This window comes from Nelusetta ayraudi, unplaced genomic scaffold, assembly GCF_046127955.1.
Source record: "Nelusetta ayraudi isolate G7.1 ecotype Tasmania unplaced genomic scaffold, CSIRO-AGI_Nayr_v1 ptg000060l, whole genome shotgun sequence".
NCBI classification, from domain to species: domain Eukaryota; kingdom Metazoa; phylum Chordata; class Actinopteri; order Tetraodontiformes; family Monacanthidae; genus Nelusetta; species Nelusetta ayraudi.
The window spans coordinates 2289272-2307757 of record NW_027466110.1 but is presented as its reverse complement, the minus strand read 5'-3'; the positions used below and the strand labels follow the sequence as shown (position 1 = coordinate 2307757).

The 18486-nt window shown below is 45.0% G+C and overlaps 2 protein-coding genes across 3 annotated transcripts; one reads left to right on the top strand and one right to left on the bottom strand.

Annotated features, from left to right (window-relative positions):
* The first annotated feature begins 538 nt into the window (after positions 1-538).
* On the top strand, positions 539-11558 carry LOC142897599 (collagen alpha-2(VI) chain-like). Of its 2 annotated transcripts, none has more exons than XM_076040044.1 (28): positions 539-849; positions 1790-1946; positions 2301-2908; positions 3010-3030; positions 3149-3220; positions 3319-3372; positions 3457-3501; positions 3605-3631; positions 3753-3779; positions 3897-3941; positions 4028-4081; positions 4323-4385; positions 4842-4904; positions 5010-5063; positions 5146-5181; positions 5286-5348; positions 5792-5854; positions 6472-6534; positions 6616-6678; positions 6764-6814; positions 6896-6994; positions 7801-7863; positions 7999-8034; positions 8126-8171; positions 8278-8430; positions 9298-9753; positions 10230-10268; positions 10350-11558. In XM_076040044.1, exons 2-28 carry the CDS (start codon positions 1796-1798, stop codon positions 10949-10951), a joined length of 3117 nt encoding a protein of 1038 aa, XP_075896159.1. In that variant the 5' UTR covers positions 539-849; positions 1790-1795; the 3' UTR covers positions 10952-11558. The 2 variants fall into 2 exon arrangements, with proteins under 2 accessions (XP_075896159.1, XP_075896158.1); XM_076040043.1 differs by having other exon boundaries at positions 541-849; positions 1790-1955.
* A 143-nt stretch (positions 11559-11701) lies between these two features.
* LOC142897602 (X-ray repair cross-complementing protein 5-like) lies at positions 11702-18229 on the bottom strand. The gene is made up of 21 exons (XM_076040047.1): positions 18130-18229; positions 17642-17755; positions 17376-17559; positions 17184-17232; positions 16947-17069; positions 16324-16518; positions 16034-16148; positions 15558-15696; positions 15360-15472; positions 15182-15244; positions 14936-15073; positions 14741-14831; positions 14230-14381; positions 13855-14051; positions 13522-13612; positions 13241-13310; positions 13011-13120; positions 12614-12710; positions 12334-12401; positions 12165-12239; positions 11702-12002 (listed from the first exon to the last, which is right to left on the bottom strand). The coding sequence occupies exons 1-21, from the start codon at positions 18142-18144 to the stop codon at positions 11988-11990; spliced, it is 2214 nt and encodes a 737-aa protein (XP_075896162.1). The 5' UTR covers positions 18145-18229; the 3' UTR covers positions 11702-11987.
* Between the last annotated feature and the right edge of the window lie 257 nt (positions 18230-18486).

Here is an 18486-nt window from a genome sequence, read left to right as displayed (position 1 = left end):
TCCCTCGATGAAACATTTATTTTACTTCCCAGAACTGAGCTGGTGCTGCTACTGTGTGTTTAGAACAGGGAATATTTAGATTCAGGAAGAGGTAAGTTGGAACAACAAAATCAAGCGTGGTTGTTTAGTATGTAACGTGGTGAAATATTTTTGAGAGAGTAGATCCACCAGTTAGCCAATCAGATTCCAAACTGATTTAAACGATTCCATTACTGTATGACTCTTCGGAGCTGTTCACCCTTAAATCAGTCTACATTTGTCATTTTTTGTTTTGTTTTGTTTTGTTTTTTTGAGTGGTTGCAGGCTGCATTCCATCAAGTTGCATTCCATCGTGGGACGTCTCATAGTGATACAGGCCTGAAACATAAACAGTGCCGGAGTGCGCAGGTTGCTCTCTCCAAGTATGGATGTGGAGCGATGGGAGGGTTAGGAGTGTGGGGGGGGAGAAGCCTCTGCGCGCACTGACAGATTCAGTCAAAATTCAGTCACCGTCTCTATTGGAAGTGTTTCATTAATTCTACCGAATCCTCGGTGCGTCTCCGCCGACCGCAGCTGCGAACAAAAGGCCATTAATCTGAGCATCAGCCCACGCACGAAATCCCCCCCCCCCCCGAACCAAAACCGTCCCACCCACCTTCCCGCGTGCTCCTCAGTCGCACGCGCGCGCGGCCGAACACGCTCGTGTGCAAGCGGAGGAGGCGGGCGGCTAACTCGAACCCTGAGCGCGTCTGACATGGGGACTTTCTGAGCGAGATGACGATCTGTAAGTACAGCCGCTGAAAATTGGCGGAATTTCCTGCGCTCTCGAGTCGCAGTCTGGGATTTCTATCTGCTGGCTCCGTCGCAGCGGTGAGTCCACTTTGTTTTTTGAACACTGGAAGAGATTTTTCAGCGAGTTTGGGGGGGTTTATATCAAAACACAGTAATATCCCAGTGCCGGAGCGATATAAATTCTAGTGCATGAGAGGGAAGAGTGAGAAGAGGGAGGTCCTTTTTGTTAAAGCCTGTAAAAATCCTGCATGGAAGCAATGAAACTAACAAGTCTCAAATACATGTTGGTGCTGCTTATGTTTGTAAATTGGTTATTTTGTTTCTACATATTCTGGGGAAAAAAAATTTTCCCACGATTATTCTGCAAACCAAAAGAAACCAAGTGACATACATGTCAGGCATGAGCACATCAAGTGAAATCTCTATGTTCTTATTAATTTATAAGTAGTTAAAGTAAAAGTAAGTCATTAAAAGTCATCAAAACCTATTTGATTAATTTCAGATGTAACGCAGGCAGTTTAGCTGTTGTTTTTCTAGGATGGAATGTAGAACTTCTAGAGCAAAATAGCACAGATTTATCTCTTGGATTAGGTTCTAACTGTGGTGAAGAAGAACTGACCCAACCAAAGAAAATTTAAATATCGTCGTCATCTTTATCCTAGATCCTATAATCTTCTGAGGCAATTTTACGACAGAATTTTCTTTCTTTCTCGATAGGTGTTATCATTCCTGACGTGAAATAGTTCATGAGCACTCCCAAGGTGGGATGCACCGACGACGACTTTCCATTACAGCTCTAATTTAAACATTGTCCACGCCGCCTTATCCAGGGACATTGTTTAAAGCGACAGTAAACATTCCTCAACTCTGTACAGAACCCTTCTGTGAAACCTCAGGCGTTCGACAGCCACTTCCTTCATCTAAAACAAGTGGAGTTTAAATGGAGTTTAAAAATATGAACTGAATCTCAGACTCTTTTTTTTTAAATGTATTTATTTATTTTTTTACTACGTTTCAGGATAAAATGGCAATCATTTTAGGCTTGGTCTTCCTGAGCGTGCTCCCAGCTGTACTTCCTCAAGGCCTCAGCCCCCGCGGACCCAGGCCCATACCTGGCCAAGGCGACCGGTTTCCACCAACGCCAGCTCCAGACGTACTAAAGCCAAATCCGCAAGGTTGTAAGAGTGAGTTTTGTTTTGGATTTTTCACCCCCAATGAATATTTCTTACAGACTTTATTTTATCTTGAATACACAAAAAAAAAACTTCCCGTAGGTAACAACCATGGAGAACACTTCAAAGCTCAGACTTAAATTGCACAGTCACTGCAGGAGATCATTGAAATAGTTGGAATTTGTCATTCAACGAAATTCAATATGACTCTTGCAATTTTTTTCGGTGGAATATAATTCCTTGTGGGAGGAGCCTCACTGTGGCATGACATGCAATTACAATCACACCATAGCTCTTCAGAAAATTAACAAAAAATATATACATTCAAACCTTCATTCGTGTTTTCTCCTCCGGCAGGAAACATTGAGTGCCCCATCAGGGTGTTTTTCACCATCGACACCTCAGAGACAATCGCACTACAGGAGTCGCCACCTGGAGTCCTGGTGGAAAACATCAAGGAGTTCACCAAGGTCTTCGCCCAGAAGCTGGTCGATGACGAATACATGGGCCAGGTGCTGCTCAGCTGGTCCATAGGAGGACTCAACTTCTCACAGACACAGTTTGTGTTCAGTCCGTTCACAACCAAAGAGAACTTTATCAGGAACCTGGCTGGGGTCAGATACAGAGGGAAAGGCACGTTTACTGACTGCGCAATCCAAGGTATGGCGGACCAACTGACCCACCACCACTCTGGCACCGAGTCGGTCCTGTTCGGCATCGTCATCACAGACGGCCTCGTGACCGGAAGCCCCTGCGGGGGGATAAAGGTGACGGCGGAGAAGGCCCGAGAGCGAGGCATCCACATCTTCTCGGTGGCGGCCTCCAGGAGAATCGATGAGATCAGCATGAGAGAGATTGCCAGCTCTCCCACCGAACTGTACCGCGACGACTACATCGCTGTGGAGATTGTTGACGGCCGACCGAAGATCATGACCAAATCTATCGACCGAATCATAAAAGCCATGGTAATCTGAACGCTTTTTTTCTGTGCTTGACAGTTAAATTTGGAATGAACCCAGGCTACCACAAACAAGTGCTTACTTTTTCCGTTTTGTTTTTCTTCCAGAAACATCAAGCCTATCTACAGGTATTGAAGCTTCAGTATAACTTGGTGTATGTAAATAACATACATAGTGCCATAGAGCGTGAAAAGTGGTTTGAGGTCCTAATATTGCTTTGTTTTCACCCATTTTTGCATCTCTCAGTGTTTTGAGCACACAAGCAAATGTTTTGAGATGCCCGGGATCACCGGACCAAGAGGACACACTGGTCTGAAAGTGAGCAGAGGAAAAACATCTGCAAAGATTTCAAACATTTGCAGGTTTAAATCAAAGCTTCTTTTTGCTAAATTGCCAAGATATCTGCTTATTAACAGGGCAAGAAAGGAGACAGTGGTGGACATGGGACGAAAGGTTGGCGAGGTAAACCGGTAAGTGTAAAACATATTAAGTTCTACCGTTTGCCCCTAAGATATTAACTACCACATCTGATACGACTTATTACCATATTTCAGGGTGACCCAGGCATTGAAGGTCCAATCGGGCGGCCCGGTCCAAAGGTTTGCTGAAAAGCAGTGACTAAAATTTTTGGGCAAAATATACTACATTTATCAAAGTTGTCGTAATGATCTCTGTGACATTGTCTTGTCTGTTCTGATGTAGGGAGACATCGGGTTGATAGGCGACAAGGTGAGATCGACCACTGCATTGCTGCTTTTCTGCACATTGAGCCACTTTAAAGATGTTTGCATCAATGACGTCTCTCCCTCTCTCTCTCTCACCCTCTCTCCCTCTCTCGCTCTCTCGTTAGGGGGAAATTGGAGCCATAGGTACAAAGGTAAATGGCAGTTTGAATGTTTCCGTTTCTAAACACGAGTGCATTTTCATTCCCACAATATGAAATCATAGAATAGGTTGAATAATTCACCATCTTTACCAATGTCCAAACATTCAGGGTGTGGCTGGAACACCTGGCAGGAATGGAACTGATGGTCAAAAGGTGAGTGTTCCTTCAAACACAGTGAAATCCACAGTATGCTGTGACTGCAACGTCCCTCTGTTTATTAATATGTTATAACTCTGCAGGGTAAAATTGGCCGAATCGGAGCTCCTGGTTGCAAAGGGGATCTGGGTGACAAGGTAAGTTGTGTCTGTTGGGCTTTTACATGAAAACTGCTTGCGCTCGAATCTAAAATCTTGCTGGTTTGTCGTTTGTACGCGTTGATAAGAATCCTTTCTATCTGTTATACGTAATAACCAGGCAAAATACTGGAGGAGAGTGGCTGAGTCTGTGATATATTATATAAAGCATTAAGAAATAATAATTAAAAAAAAAAGAGTTAACAGAACAGCTGAATCACTCTGTTTTTGTCTCTGAAAGGGACCAGATGGACACCATGGGCAATTCGGTGATACTGGGCCACCTGGAGAAAACGGAAGCAAGGTCTGTCATGAATCCAAACAGGAATCTATTTCTCTACTTAAATCTCACTGCTGGATAAAATGCATGTCAGGGGTCAAAAAAGCACCTTTTTTTTTTTTTACTAACATTTATGTCTGGGGTTTTAGCTGACATTGTGAAGGAGGGATTAAAACATTCAGCATCTTGGTTTAGTGCAAAGTGTCCTGGAGTCTGTCTGTTTTTTGTTGTTTTTTTTTAAATAATGAAGATTCTTTTGTCGTATGAGTTTTGGAATCAGTGGAAATGAAATTAAACCCTCAGAAACCTGTTTAAGGAGCGCCAGGTGTCCATAATCCCAATTTGGAATCCTTTGGTTCAGTGCATATGGTTACTTTTAAATATTAGCACTGAGTTTAGTGAAAAGCTTTGAGCCAAATATCTTTCATCATGTTTTTATGGCACGTTTTTTTTCACTATGTGTTTTGTTTTTTTTGTCAGGGTGACTCAGGCGTTCCTGGAAGACCTGGACCTCTTGGTCCTAAGGGTAATCGAGGACCAAAGGTGATCTACTAAGTAGACCGCAAGAGAAACATAGTCGAAACATGTAGTCAGAAAATATTTAAGTGACAGAAACAAAAATCAGTGGCTCACCAAATGTTTGTATAGGGTGAACGTGGATATCCTGGAACTCCAGGACCTTCTGGAGTTAAAGGACCTGCGGTAAGAATAAGAATATTCATTCATCTAAACTGTTCTGTTGATCGCGACTAAAAGTGAAACTGTTCATGATTAATTCTTGCAGGGACCCCCTGGATCACCTGGACGAAAAGGCGCGCTGGTAATTTAGAGTATTTTTATTTATATTTATATATTTTTTAAATATAACTTATTGTTTAACTTGCTGTTGTTTGTTTTAAATCATCTTGAATTAAATGTGACCAGGGAAGGACAGGAGACCACGGGTCCAAGGGAGCAAAGGGCTCAAACGGGCCACGAGGAGAGAAGGTGAGTTCTGATCCATCAGTTGGCTGTGAATCTGTCTTTTGATTAGATTTTAGTTGTTTGTGAGACTCGACTGCTGCCAGTTTTAAAGGCAAATCATTAACCCCCTCCCGCTCCCTTCTATTTCAATTGGTCTTAGTGTTGCGTAACTGTAAAAGTGGATTGTAAAGAAACCAAATACGAGACAAAGTATGCTTTTGATTTGAAAGCCAAATAACAAGATGCTGGGAACTTTGCCGCATTGTTGTAAATGTTCACCAGAAAAAAAAGAACATTTACAAGAGAGAATGAAACACAATCCCACATTTTACTAATTAGGCATTTCCTGTCGAGCTTCCAAGGAAAATTCCTCAAGTATTTGACCTAAATAGATGAACTGAACGCTGTTGTTGTCTGATAATGCTTGGGGGGGGCATTCTAATGATGCATTGTTTTCCTCTTTAAAGGGAGAACCAGGTCAAGTGGGAAGCAGGGGTTGGTCAGGCGAAGACGGACTCAAGGGAGCAAAGGTGAGTCGTGAGGGGGGGTGGATTATGGCAGAACTTGGAAGAACTTGGCCAGTACGAATTTCCGACCTTCCAAACATGACTTTGACTTAATGTACTCTGTCCTGCTAAAAATAACCACAGCTGGCCCTGCTCTCTCACAAAAGAGTTTCCTCAGAATTTCTCTCTTTAAACAAACCTTTCGTGTCAAATAAAGTACCAGTCAAAGCTTTGGATAAATCTTCTCATTTTTATCTTCTCACTTACATTTTCATGACTTTTTACATTGTAGATTCTCACCGAAGGCATCAAAACTATGAATATATTATTGAATATATGCAGTAGTCAGAAAGCGTAAAATCACTGAAAGACATTTTAGATTTTAGATTCTTCAAAATAGCCACCCTTCATATAAAGCATATTTACAGTTATTTAACAAATGTTTCTTAGCCACATACATCTTGCTCATGTATTTAATGTCTTCATGATGTATCAATGTTAAACAAAGTAAAGACAAAGAAACAACATTGCATGTGAAGGTGTGTCCAAACCTTTGACTGGTAGTTTTTATAAAAAATGACATTCACCTCAAAGTGAGCAGTCGTGACGCCGTCCTGATTATTTGCTCACTATTTCTCCAGGGAGACCAGGGACTGCCAGGGCCAAGGGGTCGTCCGGGAGAAGTAGGAGTCACCGGAGGAAATGTAAGTCGTGTCTAACAAAAAGACTCTGGCTGATAGACACAAGAGGTGGTGGCCACCCATTAACAGCGCCTGCCTTCGCAGGGCACCGTGGGAAATCCTGGAGATCCTGGACCACTGGGAGAGCCTGGGGCACGTGGACCAACGGTGGGTGAAATGATTTAGTTTGTCTTTTCAATCTTGTAAAACATCAGACTGTTCAGTGATGATAGTTCTGCCCGTTCTTCTACAGGGCGACCCAGGAAGGTCGGGATTCAACTACCCAGGGCCGAGAGGAGCCACCGTACGGTTTTCACTTTACAGCCCACAGAACTCCGGCATATTTTTCCACACTTGAGGCCTGACGGGACAGTGTTCTCTCCAGGGAGACAAAGGAGAACCAGGGAGAAGGGGACCAAGGGGGCGCAGAGGGGAGTGTGGTGCCAAAGCAGAACCTGGAGATGACGGAACCATAGGGGACGAGGTAAGACCGTTGATTGAGTGAAGGGCAGGTTTGGGCCGTTTATAGTCAGATTTTGTTGAAATTCAGCAAAAAGATTGTTGTGTTACTCAACATCAGCACAGGTATGAGGTGGCAGAGGACACCTCTGTGTGTGGTATTGCTTTAAAACAACAACAGCTTAACTGAATCCAAGCTGACGGTGATGAAAATGACAGTGATAGAGTGATGAATAGATGGGGATTTGTTTGTTTATTTAATAATCCACGCGACTCTGCTGACACAAAGAGTTCTGCAACTGCACTGGATCGGCACATTACGTCTGCTGCTGCTGCTGCTGCTGCTGCAGCGAAAACACATCGACTCCCATTTATTTCCAACTACACCCACTGTTTGGGTGTCAGCTCAATGAGGAAAATCTATTTTCTTTCTCACTGGGACTTCAGTCAAAAGTCGAGAGCAGTTCAACTCTGCTGCGGTTCACATTTACCTGCCACTTTCAATCATGTTATTTTGGTTTTCAAAGAGACATCAATGCACAGGCCATGAACTCTGAGCGAGTTCTATTCTGTTCTCAATCTACTCTGATCCCCGAGTTGTGACATTTAGTCAGTCTAAAAAAAATCTGAAAAACACAACCCATCATAATCAGGGAAATGCCCCTTTTATGCATCATTTATAAAAGCGTATTTTTTTTCCATTGAACTTCTGACACCCTGCTTGGAAAATAATGTTTTTGGAGGGATTAGAGCGAGAAACTGAAAACTGACTTGAAAAAAGGTCAGCTGTGTGTAGATAAGACACTTCCACTGAAATAGTTTTGTGCGTAGGGGGATCCAGGAGATCCGGGCGAGCCAGGACAGCGAGGACCCAGAGGAAACCCTGGACTTGATGTAAGCAACAGCACAAGCACTCAAATAATGGTTTGAGCATGCACGCAAATTTGAGATCCAATTACATTGCTCCCCGTGTGTGTGTGTGTGTGTGTGTGTGTGTGTGTGTGTGTGTGTGTGTCTGTGTGTGTGTAGGGGGGTCCAGGACCGGCAGGGGACCCTGGGCTATCTGTGAGTCTTTAAATAAAAAAATCTGTCATACTAATAACCTGACTAATGTCTGCTCGGTGTGGGAAGTAACCTCACATACTTGTCGCTGCAGGACTGTGATGTCATGACGTACATGAGGGAGACGTGTGGTTGTTGTGGTGAGGGAAAAAAACAAAAAAAAAAACATCACGGCCGGGTCAAACACAGTCTGGTCGCCTGAAAGCTCGCCGACTCTCTCACCGCTCTGCTCTGCTCTCGTCCCAGACTGCGAGAAGCGCTGCGGCGCGCTGGACATCGTGTTCGTCATCGACAGCTCAGAGAGCGTCGGCCTGACAAACTTCACCCTGGAGAAGAACTTTGTTATCAACACCATCAACAGGGTGGGCTCCATGGCCAGCGACCCGGCGTCACCCACCGGTACACACGTCCCGGCACATTCTGTTTGGGTTTATTTTTTCAATGTTTAGGGGCAAAGACAATGGTTGGGGGTCGCCAGGCCAGGAAAGATTAATCGTACTCGACAGTGAATTAATCCCCTTAAATGCGCAGCTACAGAGACGTAAATATTTGGACACCGCTCCCAATTACTCACAGCACTCTTTATCAACAGTTCCAGTTAAGACTCCCCTCTGGCTCTGCTGCAGCAGAGTCAGCTTTAGTTGAATCCGACACTGAGACAAAACATCAGACATGTTTTGGCTTTTTTTTAAACAGTAATGTCTGTTTAAAAAAAATATGTGTATAGCTATTTGACAAATTTGCAGGATTAGTTTGCCAATCGTTTATTTTTGTTCAAACACTTTTCGGACCAAGAAGAAAAATATTGGTTTCCAATATTATTGGTCAAATAAGAGCCAATGGATTACTTGCTGGCTAGCATTTTTTTTTAATCATTGGTTTATTGGTTATAGTATTGGTCTATTGATGATGTATTGTATTGGCTGATTTGAATCATTGCCAACAAAACACCTTGTTTCAGTTGATGAGCAGAAGAAAAACAAATTAATTGTCAGAAATGAGGCGTGTTTGGTTGTGAAACAAATATCTATGTAATCTTATGACATTTTACTTCAAGTTATGATAAAAAAAAATGTAAATATATATGAACATTCACTATAAGAAATAGGGGAAATTCTATGCTTAGCATTAGCAAGAGAATCTTGTAATCTGCACTTCCAATTTTAGTGAAAACGGTATCATGTGGCTACGAAACAAGTCCTGAAACCAAACGTACACATTGGGAAACTGACCTCCTAAACCTCACACGTCTGCCTCCCGCTATAGGAACAAGAGTCGGAGTCGTGCAGTTCAGTCACAACGGCACCTTCGAGGCCGTGCGCCTCGACGACCCCAACATCAACTCCATGTCCGCCTTCAAGACGGCGGTCAAGAGCCTGCAGTGGATCGCCGGAGGCACCTTCACGCCGTCGGCCCTCAAGTTCGCCTACGATCACCTGATCCGGGACAGCAGGAGGGCCCGGGCCAAGGTGTCGGTGGTGGTGATCACGGACGGCCGCTTCGACCCGCGCGACGACGAGGACCTGCTCAAGGTGCTGTGCAACGACGGCAGCCTGGTGGTGAACGCCATTGGGGTCGGGGACATGTTCAAACGGGGCCAGGACGACGAGATCCTGGGCTCCATCGCCTGCGGCAAGAGGGAGCGGGTGACCGAGATGAGGCAGTACATCGACCTGGTGGCCGACGACTTCATCAATACGATGGAGACGGTGCTCTGTCCTGGTGAGTCCACCGAGACGACTGATCTACAACTTTACGGGTCTAAAATTTTGAAGGAAGCCCACCTGACAGTGGGAACTTCCCATTAGTCCGACAAATTGCGCATTGGCCCAACGTCCCATTAGGTTTACGGTTACGGTTAGGCTTAGGGTTAAGGGAGGTCGGACCAATGCCATGCTTCCCAGACAGTAGCGTTTCATATGTAGAGCACTGTCAGGCGGGCTTCCTTAATTACCGGACTTCTTTAAAAAATGAAGTGCAAGATGGCAGCTAACTAGAAGCAAGAGCCTTGCTCTATGTATATTCTTATGTATATGAGACCTGTTGTAAGGGTAGGAAACCCAAAGAGTGTACAAGTGGATTTATAGAGGGTAAGTTGAGCTTTTACCCAATATAAAAATCATAAATCAAGCCAAATTTTACACACTGGACCTTTAAGTCATTTTATCTAATGTCTGCCTGTTTGGTTTTACCCCCAGAACCAGTGATTGTGTGTCCTGAACTCCCCTGTAAGAGTGGTAGGTGTGGCGGCCAATGAGATCACAGGCTCGGGGAGCAGAGCTCAAGTTTACCCACCCGCTGCTCCTGCCTCGTTTCAGAACCGGAAGTGGCCCCGTGCGTCCAGCGGCCGGTGGAAATGATCTTCCTGCTGGACGGCTCCGAGCGCCTCGGCTTGAACAACTTCAACCGGCTGCGCGGGTTCGTCCAACAGGTGGCGGACTCGCTCACCCTGGCCCGCAGCAAGGCCGACCGCATGAGGGTCCGCATGGCGCTGACCGAGTTTGGCAAGCAGGACGAGCACATCGACGTCTTCCCCCTGACGCACGACCCCGCCGTCATCGCCGACGGGATGGCGCGGCTGCCGTACCTGGACTCGTCGTCCAGCGTGGGGCCCGCCATCTTCCACGCCATCAACGTCGTGGTGGGCAAAGGGAACGTCCGCAAGACCAGGCGCAACGCCGAGGTGCTGTTCGTCTTCATCACCGACGGCGTCACCGACGACGTGAACCTGGACGAGGCGGTCGGCGCTATGCGCGGCGCTCAGGTGGTCACCGCGGTGATAGCCACGGGGTCCGACACCGACCCACAGGTCCTGATGAAGCTGGCCATGGGCGACCAGGACGCCATCTTTGCAGGGAAAGACTTGTCCAGTCTGTCCGCGTCCCCCGTGTTTCGCCGCTTCATCCGCTGGGTCTGTTGAAGAAGCCGCTCGGCGGACGACGACGGCGCCATTCTGGTGCTACTGCTTTTATGTGTGTGTGTGTGTGTGTGGAGAGGGGGTCATTTGAGTAGGATTCTACTTTTGCACTGCACAATTTGCAAGTGACATAACGGATGACTAGATTTGTCAGTTCGGGGGCAGTCCACACCACAGTCTCTGCAATGAGAACTATATAAATATGAATGTATGCAGCTAGCTAAAAATGCAGCAAATACGTGAAATAAAAAATGGTTGGCTTTTGGACGGCAGTCGCACGACTATAAACTCTAAACTCGAGCAACTTGATTAAAAAAAGATACCCGATTTATCAAAAGAATTGCCTTACAAAGTCATTTTTAACAACAGGGATGCAATCATGATTCGGGTAAAGGAGATGAAACATTTACACCCAACACTAAGCATCATGCCATCCAAATAGGCCTCACAAGGTGTCGTGGTAAACTTCACGACCGTCTTCTTGGGTGTGGACAGCCCTCAACTGCTGCACCGGTCTCTCGTCATTGCTATTAAAAGGCGCTCTGTGTTTTGACCACCACTATGCTTTAATGATTTCAGATATTAAATCTAGTATTTGTTGGACACCTCAGGGCACTGTCGTCTGTAGATTCGTATCGTAAATTGTATTTCTTCCACATTAATCTCGAGATTGAAGCTGTAATTGTACCCGACACTATTGAAACCTGGCCAAACCAAATCACCGTGGACGGAGAGGGAAAGGTTTTACTTAAAAAAACAACAAAGTTTGTATTTCGACATGTGAGACAAACAACAAGCGCAAACACACAGTGCTGGAAAACGTGACATGAAAGAGTTACCTTTTAAACAGTACTGTTGCAAAGAAAAGTCAAGTCATGCATCTTTCTGTGCAGCGTGTTGCAAGGAAGGGGTCTCCCAACGGGGGGGGCGGCAGAACAAAGCATGATTGAGTGGGTTTGGGTCCAGTTGGGATCAGCGACCACATTCTTCTTACTTCCCCGCTTGTTCCAAGGAAGGACGCTCCCCATTCCCTCTCTTCTTACATCATGTCCAGCTGCACAGGAAGAAGGAAATAAACAAACATGAGAAGAGGGAGTTTAGATAAGTGGTCTAAATTATCAGCCCCGTGACCTGAGACGACTTGGCTAGAATGCGATCTTGGTCCCCAGCGGTTTAACACTCAACACTTTGGAAACGCGCCGGTAACCAAACGTACCAAGTCGTCAACATCTCCCGTGTCTTCTTGCACTGGTGCGGCCACCTCCTCCTTCTTCTCCTCCGCATGTAGAAACTAAGAGGAGGACACATTTATGTCAGCGTGTTAATGGACTCCATCTTCCAAGGTTACTCATTTGAGTTTCCGTTTTCCACGTAGTTGTAGTTACCTTGTCAGCTTCACTTTTGGACACGGCGCTTCCTTCAACCTCGTCCTTGCCGATCAGCGTTATATTGTCTATCAAATAAACGACCCAGGATTTAGTCTCGGAATGCCGAGTCGTGATTCGGGGAAGAGCGACAAAAAGACATCAGTGCCTGCCCCCTCCTTCCGCACCCCCATTTGCGTTCCTTGTATGTCTGCACTCAATTGTGTGCTATCGCAATCCTGGCCCTGGGGAGGGAAGATTGCAGAGGAACCGTGCAACTGAGCGGCGGAGCTTAGCATACCTTGAACAAGCAGTTCCCAGAAGACCTCCAGCCGTCTGCTCGCAATGCTCCTTTTCAGGGACTGCAGGTAGCTGTTGTACAGGTCAGCGTTCCCCAGCTGAAACGCGCGAGATAAAGCTCATTAAAATCCACTTTGTGAATCTCCGCGAGCCTCACATCTACATACCAACACAAGGAGGGCGGCGGAGCCGGCCTCGCTCCAAGTGTGGAGAGATGATACAGACTCTTTGTCTAATCTGAACAAGTTGACTCATCGTCTCCGTGACGATGCCAAAACGGCGCTCTTTAATATTTCAACATGATTTCACGCGGAGAAAAAAAAAACAACCCAAAAAACCTTCCCCACGTCTCGCCGTGCATCAGCCAACATGGCGTCTAACGGGGAACGTTCGCTTACCTTAACGGACTGCTCTCGAAAGGCTTGGATACAGGTGATGCTTTTCATGTAGTACTGCGTGTTCTTGTTGCTTAGCAACTGCTCGATCCTTTGAGTCAGCTGCTGACAGACTGGGAAGGACACCGGGGGTCACCACAGACAAAGGCGGCACAAAGAACGCGACTGCCACAGCCAAGCGGACGAGTCACGACGTCTTACAGTCGCAAACAAACACAGGGGGCGGAGCTCACCGTCGCCGAAGGCAAGTTTCTTCTGCCTGACCAGAGTGCGGAAGTCCCGGGCTGGATCCACACTTCCCACCTGGTTAGCAGGTTTCGGAGGAGGAAAACAAAAACAGAAGGGAAAAATTAAGCGAGCTTTTAAAAATAAATCAGGCTAAGTGTTTTACCAAGAAATGCTCTTTTGTATTTTCCATATCCCTCTTCTTAATTTTTTAGATGTAGTTTGTGCTCTTCAGGGTTCTTATGCCAGCCAACTCCCCCCCCCCCCCCCCCCCACAAAAAATGCTCACTGAGGTAACGGAGCCCTCGGCAATGTCAGCCAGACTGTAATCCTCCTCCCCGTCGTCTTCTTTTGCTTTCTTGGCATCTGGCTCCTCGGTGCTGAAAATGGCAAAAAGGAGTGTGAAAATAATTCATTCTTACAATCAATAAAACCCCTACGCACAAATAAAACACACTCTGAACACGGCAGGCAGACTATAAAAAAAAACAAAAGCAGAGGAGCAAATAAATTTTATGCAATATTTAAAAAGAATACTCTGGAAAACCAAAGCTACTTCTCACTGCATGACAAACTACTCTGTTACTTTTAAAGGCCCACAAGCAAAGTAAATCAAACTTACTCTTTGCCAAATATCTGAGCGCTTGTCTTCAGATTCTTTTTCTTCTCTACTTCTATGAGGGGAAAAATCTGTTTCACCTCCTCCAGCGGAGCCTGGCAACTTTCACGGATGACATCAGGGCAGTCCAGAGTGATCTTCAGCCACTCCTCCATAGGAGGAAGAGGAGTGCCGGGGTTGACCGCCCGATGGTGTAGACACTGAAAGAGGAGTTTGGTTGACAAGAGGATGTCAGTTTGAGATCAACAGCAAAAGGGTGGTCGGGCTTTCATCGTCAGACACTTGCAGTTTGTGTTGTTTACTAAAGAAACTGAGCTGACAGATGAGGTTTAGTAGGCAGAGTGGTGTTTCTACTCCAGACAGACTGGTGTGCAGTACCTGGAAGAGCCTCTGGAAGGCCGGGTTGGGGATGTTGTGGACCTTGAAAATGTCCTTTTGCTTGCCATGGTCACCATTTTGCTCATCATCGTTACCATTTTCAACCAACATCATGGAGTCAATGAGGGAGTCCACAGCAGACAGCTGGGAGTCTGGAGCAGAAAAAAACAACACAACATGTTTGCACAATATTTCTTTTCTTTGGAAAAAGAAACATGGTGTGTGGTGAACTAATTACAAGTACAAACAAACAAACTGCTGTTGCACTTTAAGCCAAGTCGGTTTCTGAAAGGCGTTTTCTTCAGTAAAATAGGATCAATATTAGGAATCAGTTGACATATCAAACATCTTTTTTTTAAATTACGATCACCAATTGTATTTCTTCTTTGTAGCTGTATTCATATTATTTCCTGCTTACAAAACAACACTGGCTATTGCCGGGTAGCTATTTTACACATTAAACCTGTATTAGAGAAAAGTTGGTGCAGCAATAAGACACAAACAAAGGCACCTGAAGGCGTGAACTTTTTGTTGTTCTCCAAAGAAGGAAAGTTGAAGTGTCTGAGGTCTTCCATGAATGGCAGCTGAACATACTTGAGACACTGTTGAGTCCGAGAGACATGAGAAGAGTGCATCAGGTCCGTCGCCATAAGACACTGACGTCGTAAAAACAGCGGCGTGCGCGGGCGGGCGTGCGTGATCTCACTTCGTAGTGTTGCTTGACGCACGGGAAAGCTGCTCCCACTTGCGGGTTGGAGCGGCGGTCATAGGCGTAACGCACTATGGCCACCATGTTGAGCTGATCCAGCGCCTTGATGAGGGCGGACAGCGCGACGCCAGCATGCTGCTCAGACAGAGAAGGAGCCGGGGGGGCGGGGGGGTAAAAAAAAATCAAAACTGGAGGTCAGCATCAGTGAAATATCCCAGCCAGCAATGAACCGCCTCATCTCACCTCATCGTCCTTGGCAGCAAATATCTTGACGACTTGAGTTCCCATGAACTGATGGCGTTGCACCTTCAGGAAAGCAGTGGGAATAAATTGTAGGATTACTAAAAGCTCAAAGGTCTCAGGTTTACTAAAACGATGTGTCAGATGTTGAAACAATCACCGCCGTGAAAAAGTCTCGTACCAGACTGCGCTTGGTGAAGCCAAGAACAGCAAAGCACTTTCCATCATGTTTGTATTTCATTTGCTCTTGATCCACTTTGGAGAACGGAACGATGTCACTGCCGTAACGAAAACCTGAGATCGGAGATAATGCGTTTAATGAGAAAAATAATAAGTACGGGCCACAGTTTATCTGTCCGGTCAAGATCAGGTGTCTCGCCTTGGATGGTGTCGTCGGCCTGCACTTCCGTCTCATTTTCGTCGTCAAGACAGAACACGGTCTCCCTCTTGATGTCGTCCCTCTTGTTCGTCTGAGCATCAACTCTGACCCAGGTTTTCCGCTGCTTCTCCTCCGTCACCTGTGTCATCGGGTGAGCAGTTTAGAAAACCCCAATTGGCATTGATAGATTTGTTGTCAATAAATACATGAAGAACAACTGCAAAATGGCCAGCAATCAAACAAAATACTCTTTATTTTCCCATCATTATTTTAGTGAGATGGGACTTCAGAGGTACACCAACGCCAGAGAGCAAGTAGGTTGGTTTTTTTAACCTGCAACTGACTTTTACCACAAGGGGGCACTAATTCATCTGTCTAGATAACAACAAAGAAGGGTCTTCTCATTGCAATACAACCTGTTTCCACAGAAGAAGCCTGCAAAAACCATGTTGTGTAAGATGAATGCGTGCACTTACTGCTTTATATCCAACAATACGAATGGACAGACAGCTGCCGATGGTCAGCTGACAGGGCCAGGCCATGGGTCTCTTCTCTATTCGCTTGAACATACAAAGCTGCTCGATCGCATTCCTGCAGCATGAGCGCAGCACAGCAGAGCCAAGTCAGGCAGCATAAATCAATTGCAAAATAAACTTTTCTTAAATGTGGTCATAACTCCAGGGAGATACAAACGCTCATAAAAAAAAGGTAAACAGAGATAAATGTGAGAGATTTTATATTATTTATAAATTAAAAAAAAAAGCACCTGAAGGTGTAGATTTGATCCAGGCCATCCTCCTCATCCAGGCTCAACATGACGTGCTTGATCATATCCAGGCCTTCCTTCTGCTCCCTGGAGAGACCCTTGCCTTGGCCAGGGTTACCACGGCCTCGTCTGTCTCCATCTCCTCCTCCCTCTTCATCATCCTCATCATCATCTTCACCAGCAGGAAAAGGCAAACTGTAAATACATGGGAACAAAAGAAAACAAACAGTAGGTGTGGTGAATTAGAGTGCCAAGACCTGAAAAAGAGTGAACCTGGTAAGAATTCTAAATGTGCAGGTTAGATCAGAGTTTCTGTTCTGGAACCATGTATTTCACTTTGCGTTCCCCGTTCCGAAATGAGATTATAACATGTAAAATAATGGATTTCGTTTCCCATCTCAGTTGGAGATAAATACTTTTTTTTTTTTTTTTTTTTTTAATACAGTGATACAGTAATATGGAGCAAGAGCAAAAGCTGTTAATATTGCTGACTTTTTGCTTTTCCTTTTCCTATTATTATGAAAAGCTAGTTACACATTTAGCCAGAAACACAACTTGCCAGTCCTGTATTTGTTCAAAAAGTGCATGAGAAGGTACTTGTCATGAATGTAACTGGACCGTACAAGCACTGCAGAGTGATCCCAGCTTGTTTCAGGTTCTCAATGATAACGTCCTGCTGGTCAGAGCTGGCCTCGGTGCTGAGGTCGGTCAGGAGAACGATGTTGAGACGATCAATCTTCTTCCCCCTTAGAAGTGACACCCCGCAAAAAAAGAGTGTCATTATGAAGAATAAATAGTTCTCACAGTCATTGAAATTAACATAGACAACTATAGAAAAAAAACGAATTGTTGTCCCTCACTTTGTTCCTGACTGAAGTAGGTCCATACAGACAACAAGAGCATCCATCCCTGTTGGACAGAAGTCAGGAAACTAACAAACATCATCCATGTATAAACAGGTTGTGTAAAGAGGTGCAAGAGTCTATTGTTATGGTCATGGTTAGGCTAATCAGACAATGGCAAAACAAACAAACACATAATATAAAGGATACAATCAGCCTGCTGACTTTCAGGCTGAATCTGATTCTGGATCTCCTCCAGAAGCTCAAAATCTGGGACCCTGAGTTGACGGTGCACTGTGATATGCTGGTACTGTCCATCCTGATCCAGAGGGTTTTTGGTGGAGTCCGTGCCAAACAAAACCAAGGCAAGTTCATCCTTGGTCTCTGAAAACACCTAAGGGAAGGCATTTCAGGGTGGACTCTTAATAAGAATTTGGAACGTTCTCGTAATTGACCAGACAGTTCAGAAAGCATACCTGGCGCTGCACGAACTTCTGGATGACTTTTTTGGCGAGCTCGAAGGGAGGTTCTTCACCCGGGGCAGAGTTGGACATGGAGAATCCAACATCCATGCACAGAACCATCGCCGACTTCAGAGACATGACAATGCATCTTGTATTATTCTAAATGCGTTCCATATGTTGTTGCTGTTTTTTGTTTTTTTGTTTTGTTTTGTTTTGTTTTTAACTCCATAAACAACTGTACACGAACTTTATTTAAAAAAAAAAAAAAAAAAAAAACTTGAACTTTGTACAGTCTCCTCAGGTCAGGAGGTGTGGCGTCACCGCTTCAGGCTCTACAGCAGTCATGTCTAGACATGTCAATGCAGCTAAATGTCGTTAAAGTCTGGAACTATTCAAAACAAGGCTCTTTTAAGAAACGGTTACCATTAAAATGTGAAATATTTAATGGATATGAACATACGCGGGCGTTATCTTTTCAAGAAATGTAGAATTAAACTTACCTTAGCCCCTGCCATCTTGTGTTTTCCCTCTTTCAACCACAGTGCGTTACTCTGTTATGGGTCCGGGAAGAAACCGGATATGTAAAAACTGTTCCGCGGTTTTTTTCTTTTGCTTTTTTTTGCGAGCTCAGGGAGATTGTTTATATCCTTCCGCAGTGTGCTTGCAGTGACCATACATAAATTGAAAACAAATACTAAACCTTAATACAATTTTAATGACTTGTGATGTATCTTTTATTGAGAATACAGGTCGGTGAGTAAAACTGTAAAAATCATCAGATGTAGGTCAGACGCCCTCCAGCGGTTCGTAAGGCTCTGTGCACTGCGTACAAAACAGGCATATTAAATTTAAGGAAA

Excerpts from the sequence above, each read along its gene's own strand:
- LOC142897599 (XM_076040043.1), top strand. The coding sequence starts at position 1,796 with ATGGCAATCATTTTAGGCTTGGTCTTCCTGAGCGTGCTCCCAGCTGTA. Across the intron at positions 4,082-4,322 it reads AAGGGGATCTGGGTGACAAG|GGACCAGATGGACACCATGG; the intron begins GTAAGTTGTGTC and ends TGTCTCTGAAAG. Across the intron at positions 5,855-6,471 it reads ACGGACTCAAGGGAGCAAAG|GGAGACCAGGGACTGCCAGG; the intron begins GTGAGTCGTGAG and ends CTATTTCTCCAG.
- LOC142897602 (XM_076040047.1), bottom strand. Across the intron at positions 15,697-16,033 it reads GTATTGTTGGATATAAAGCA|GTGACGGAGGAGAAGCAGCG; the intron begins GTAAGTGCACGC and ends CCGATGACACAG. Across the intron at positions 14,052-14,229 it reads CCTTCCAGAGGCTCTTCCAG|TGTCTACACCATCGGGCGGT; the intron begins GTACTGCACACC and ends CTCCTCTTTCAG.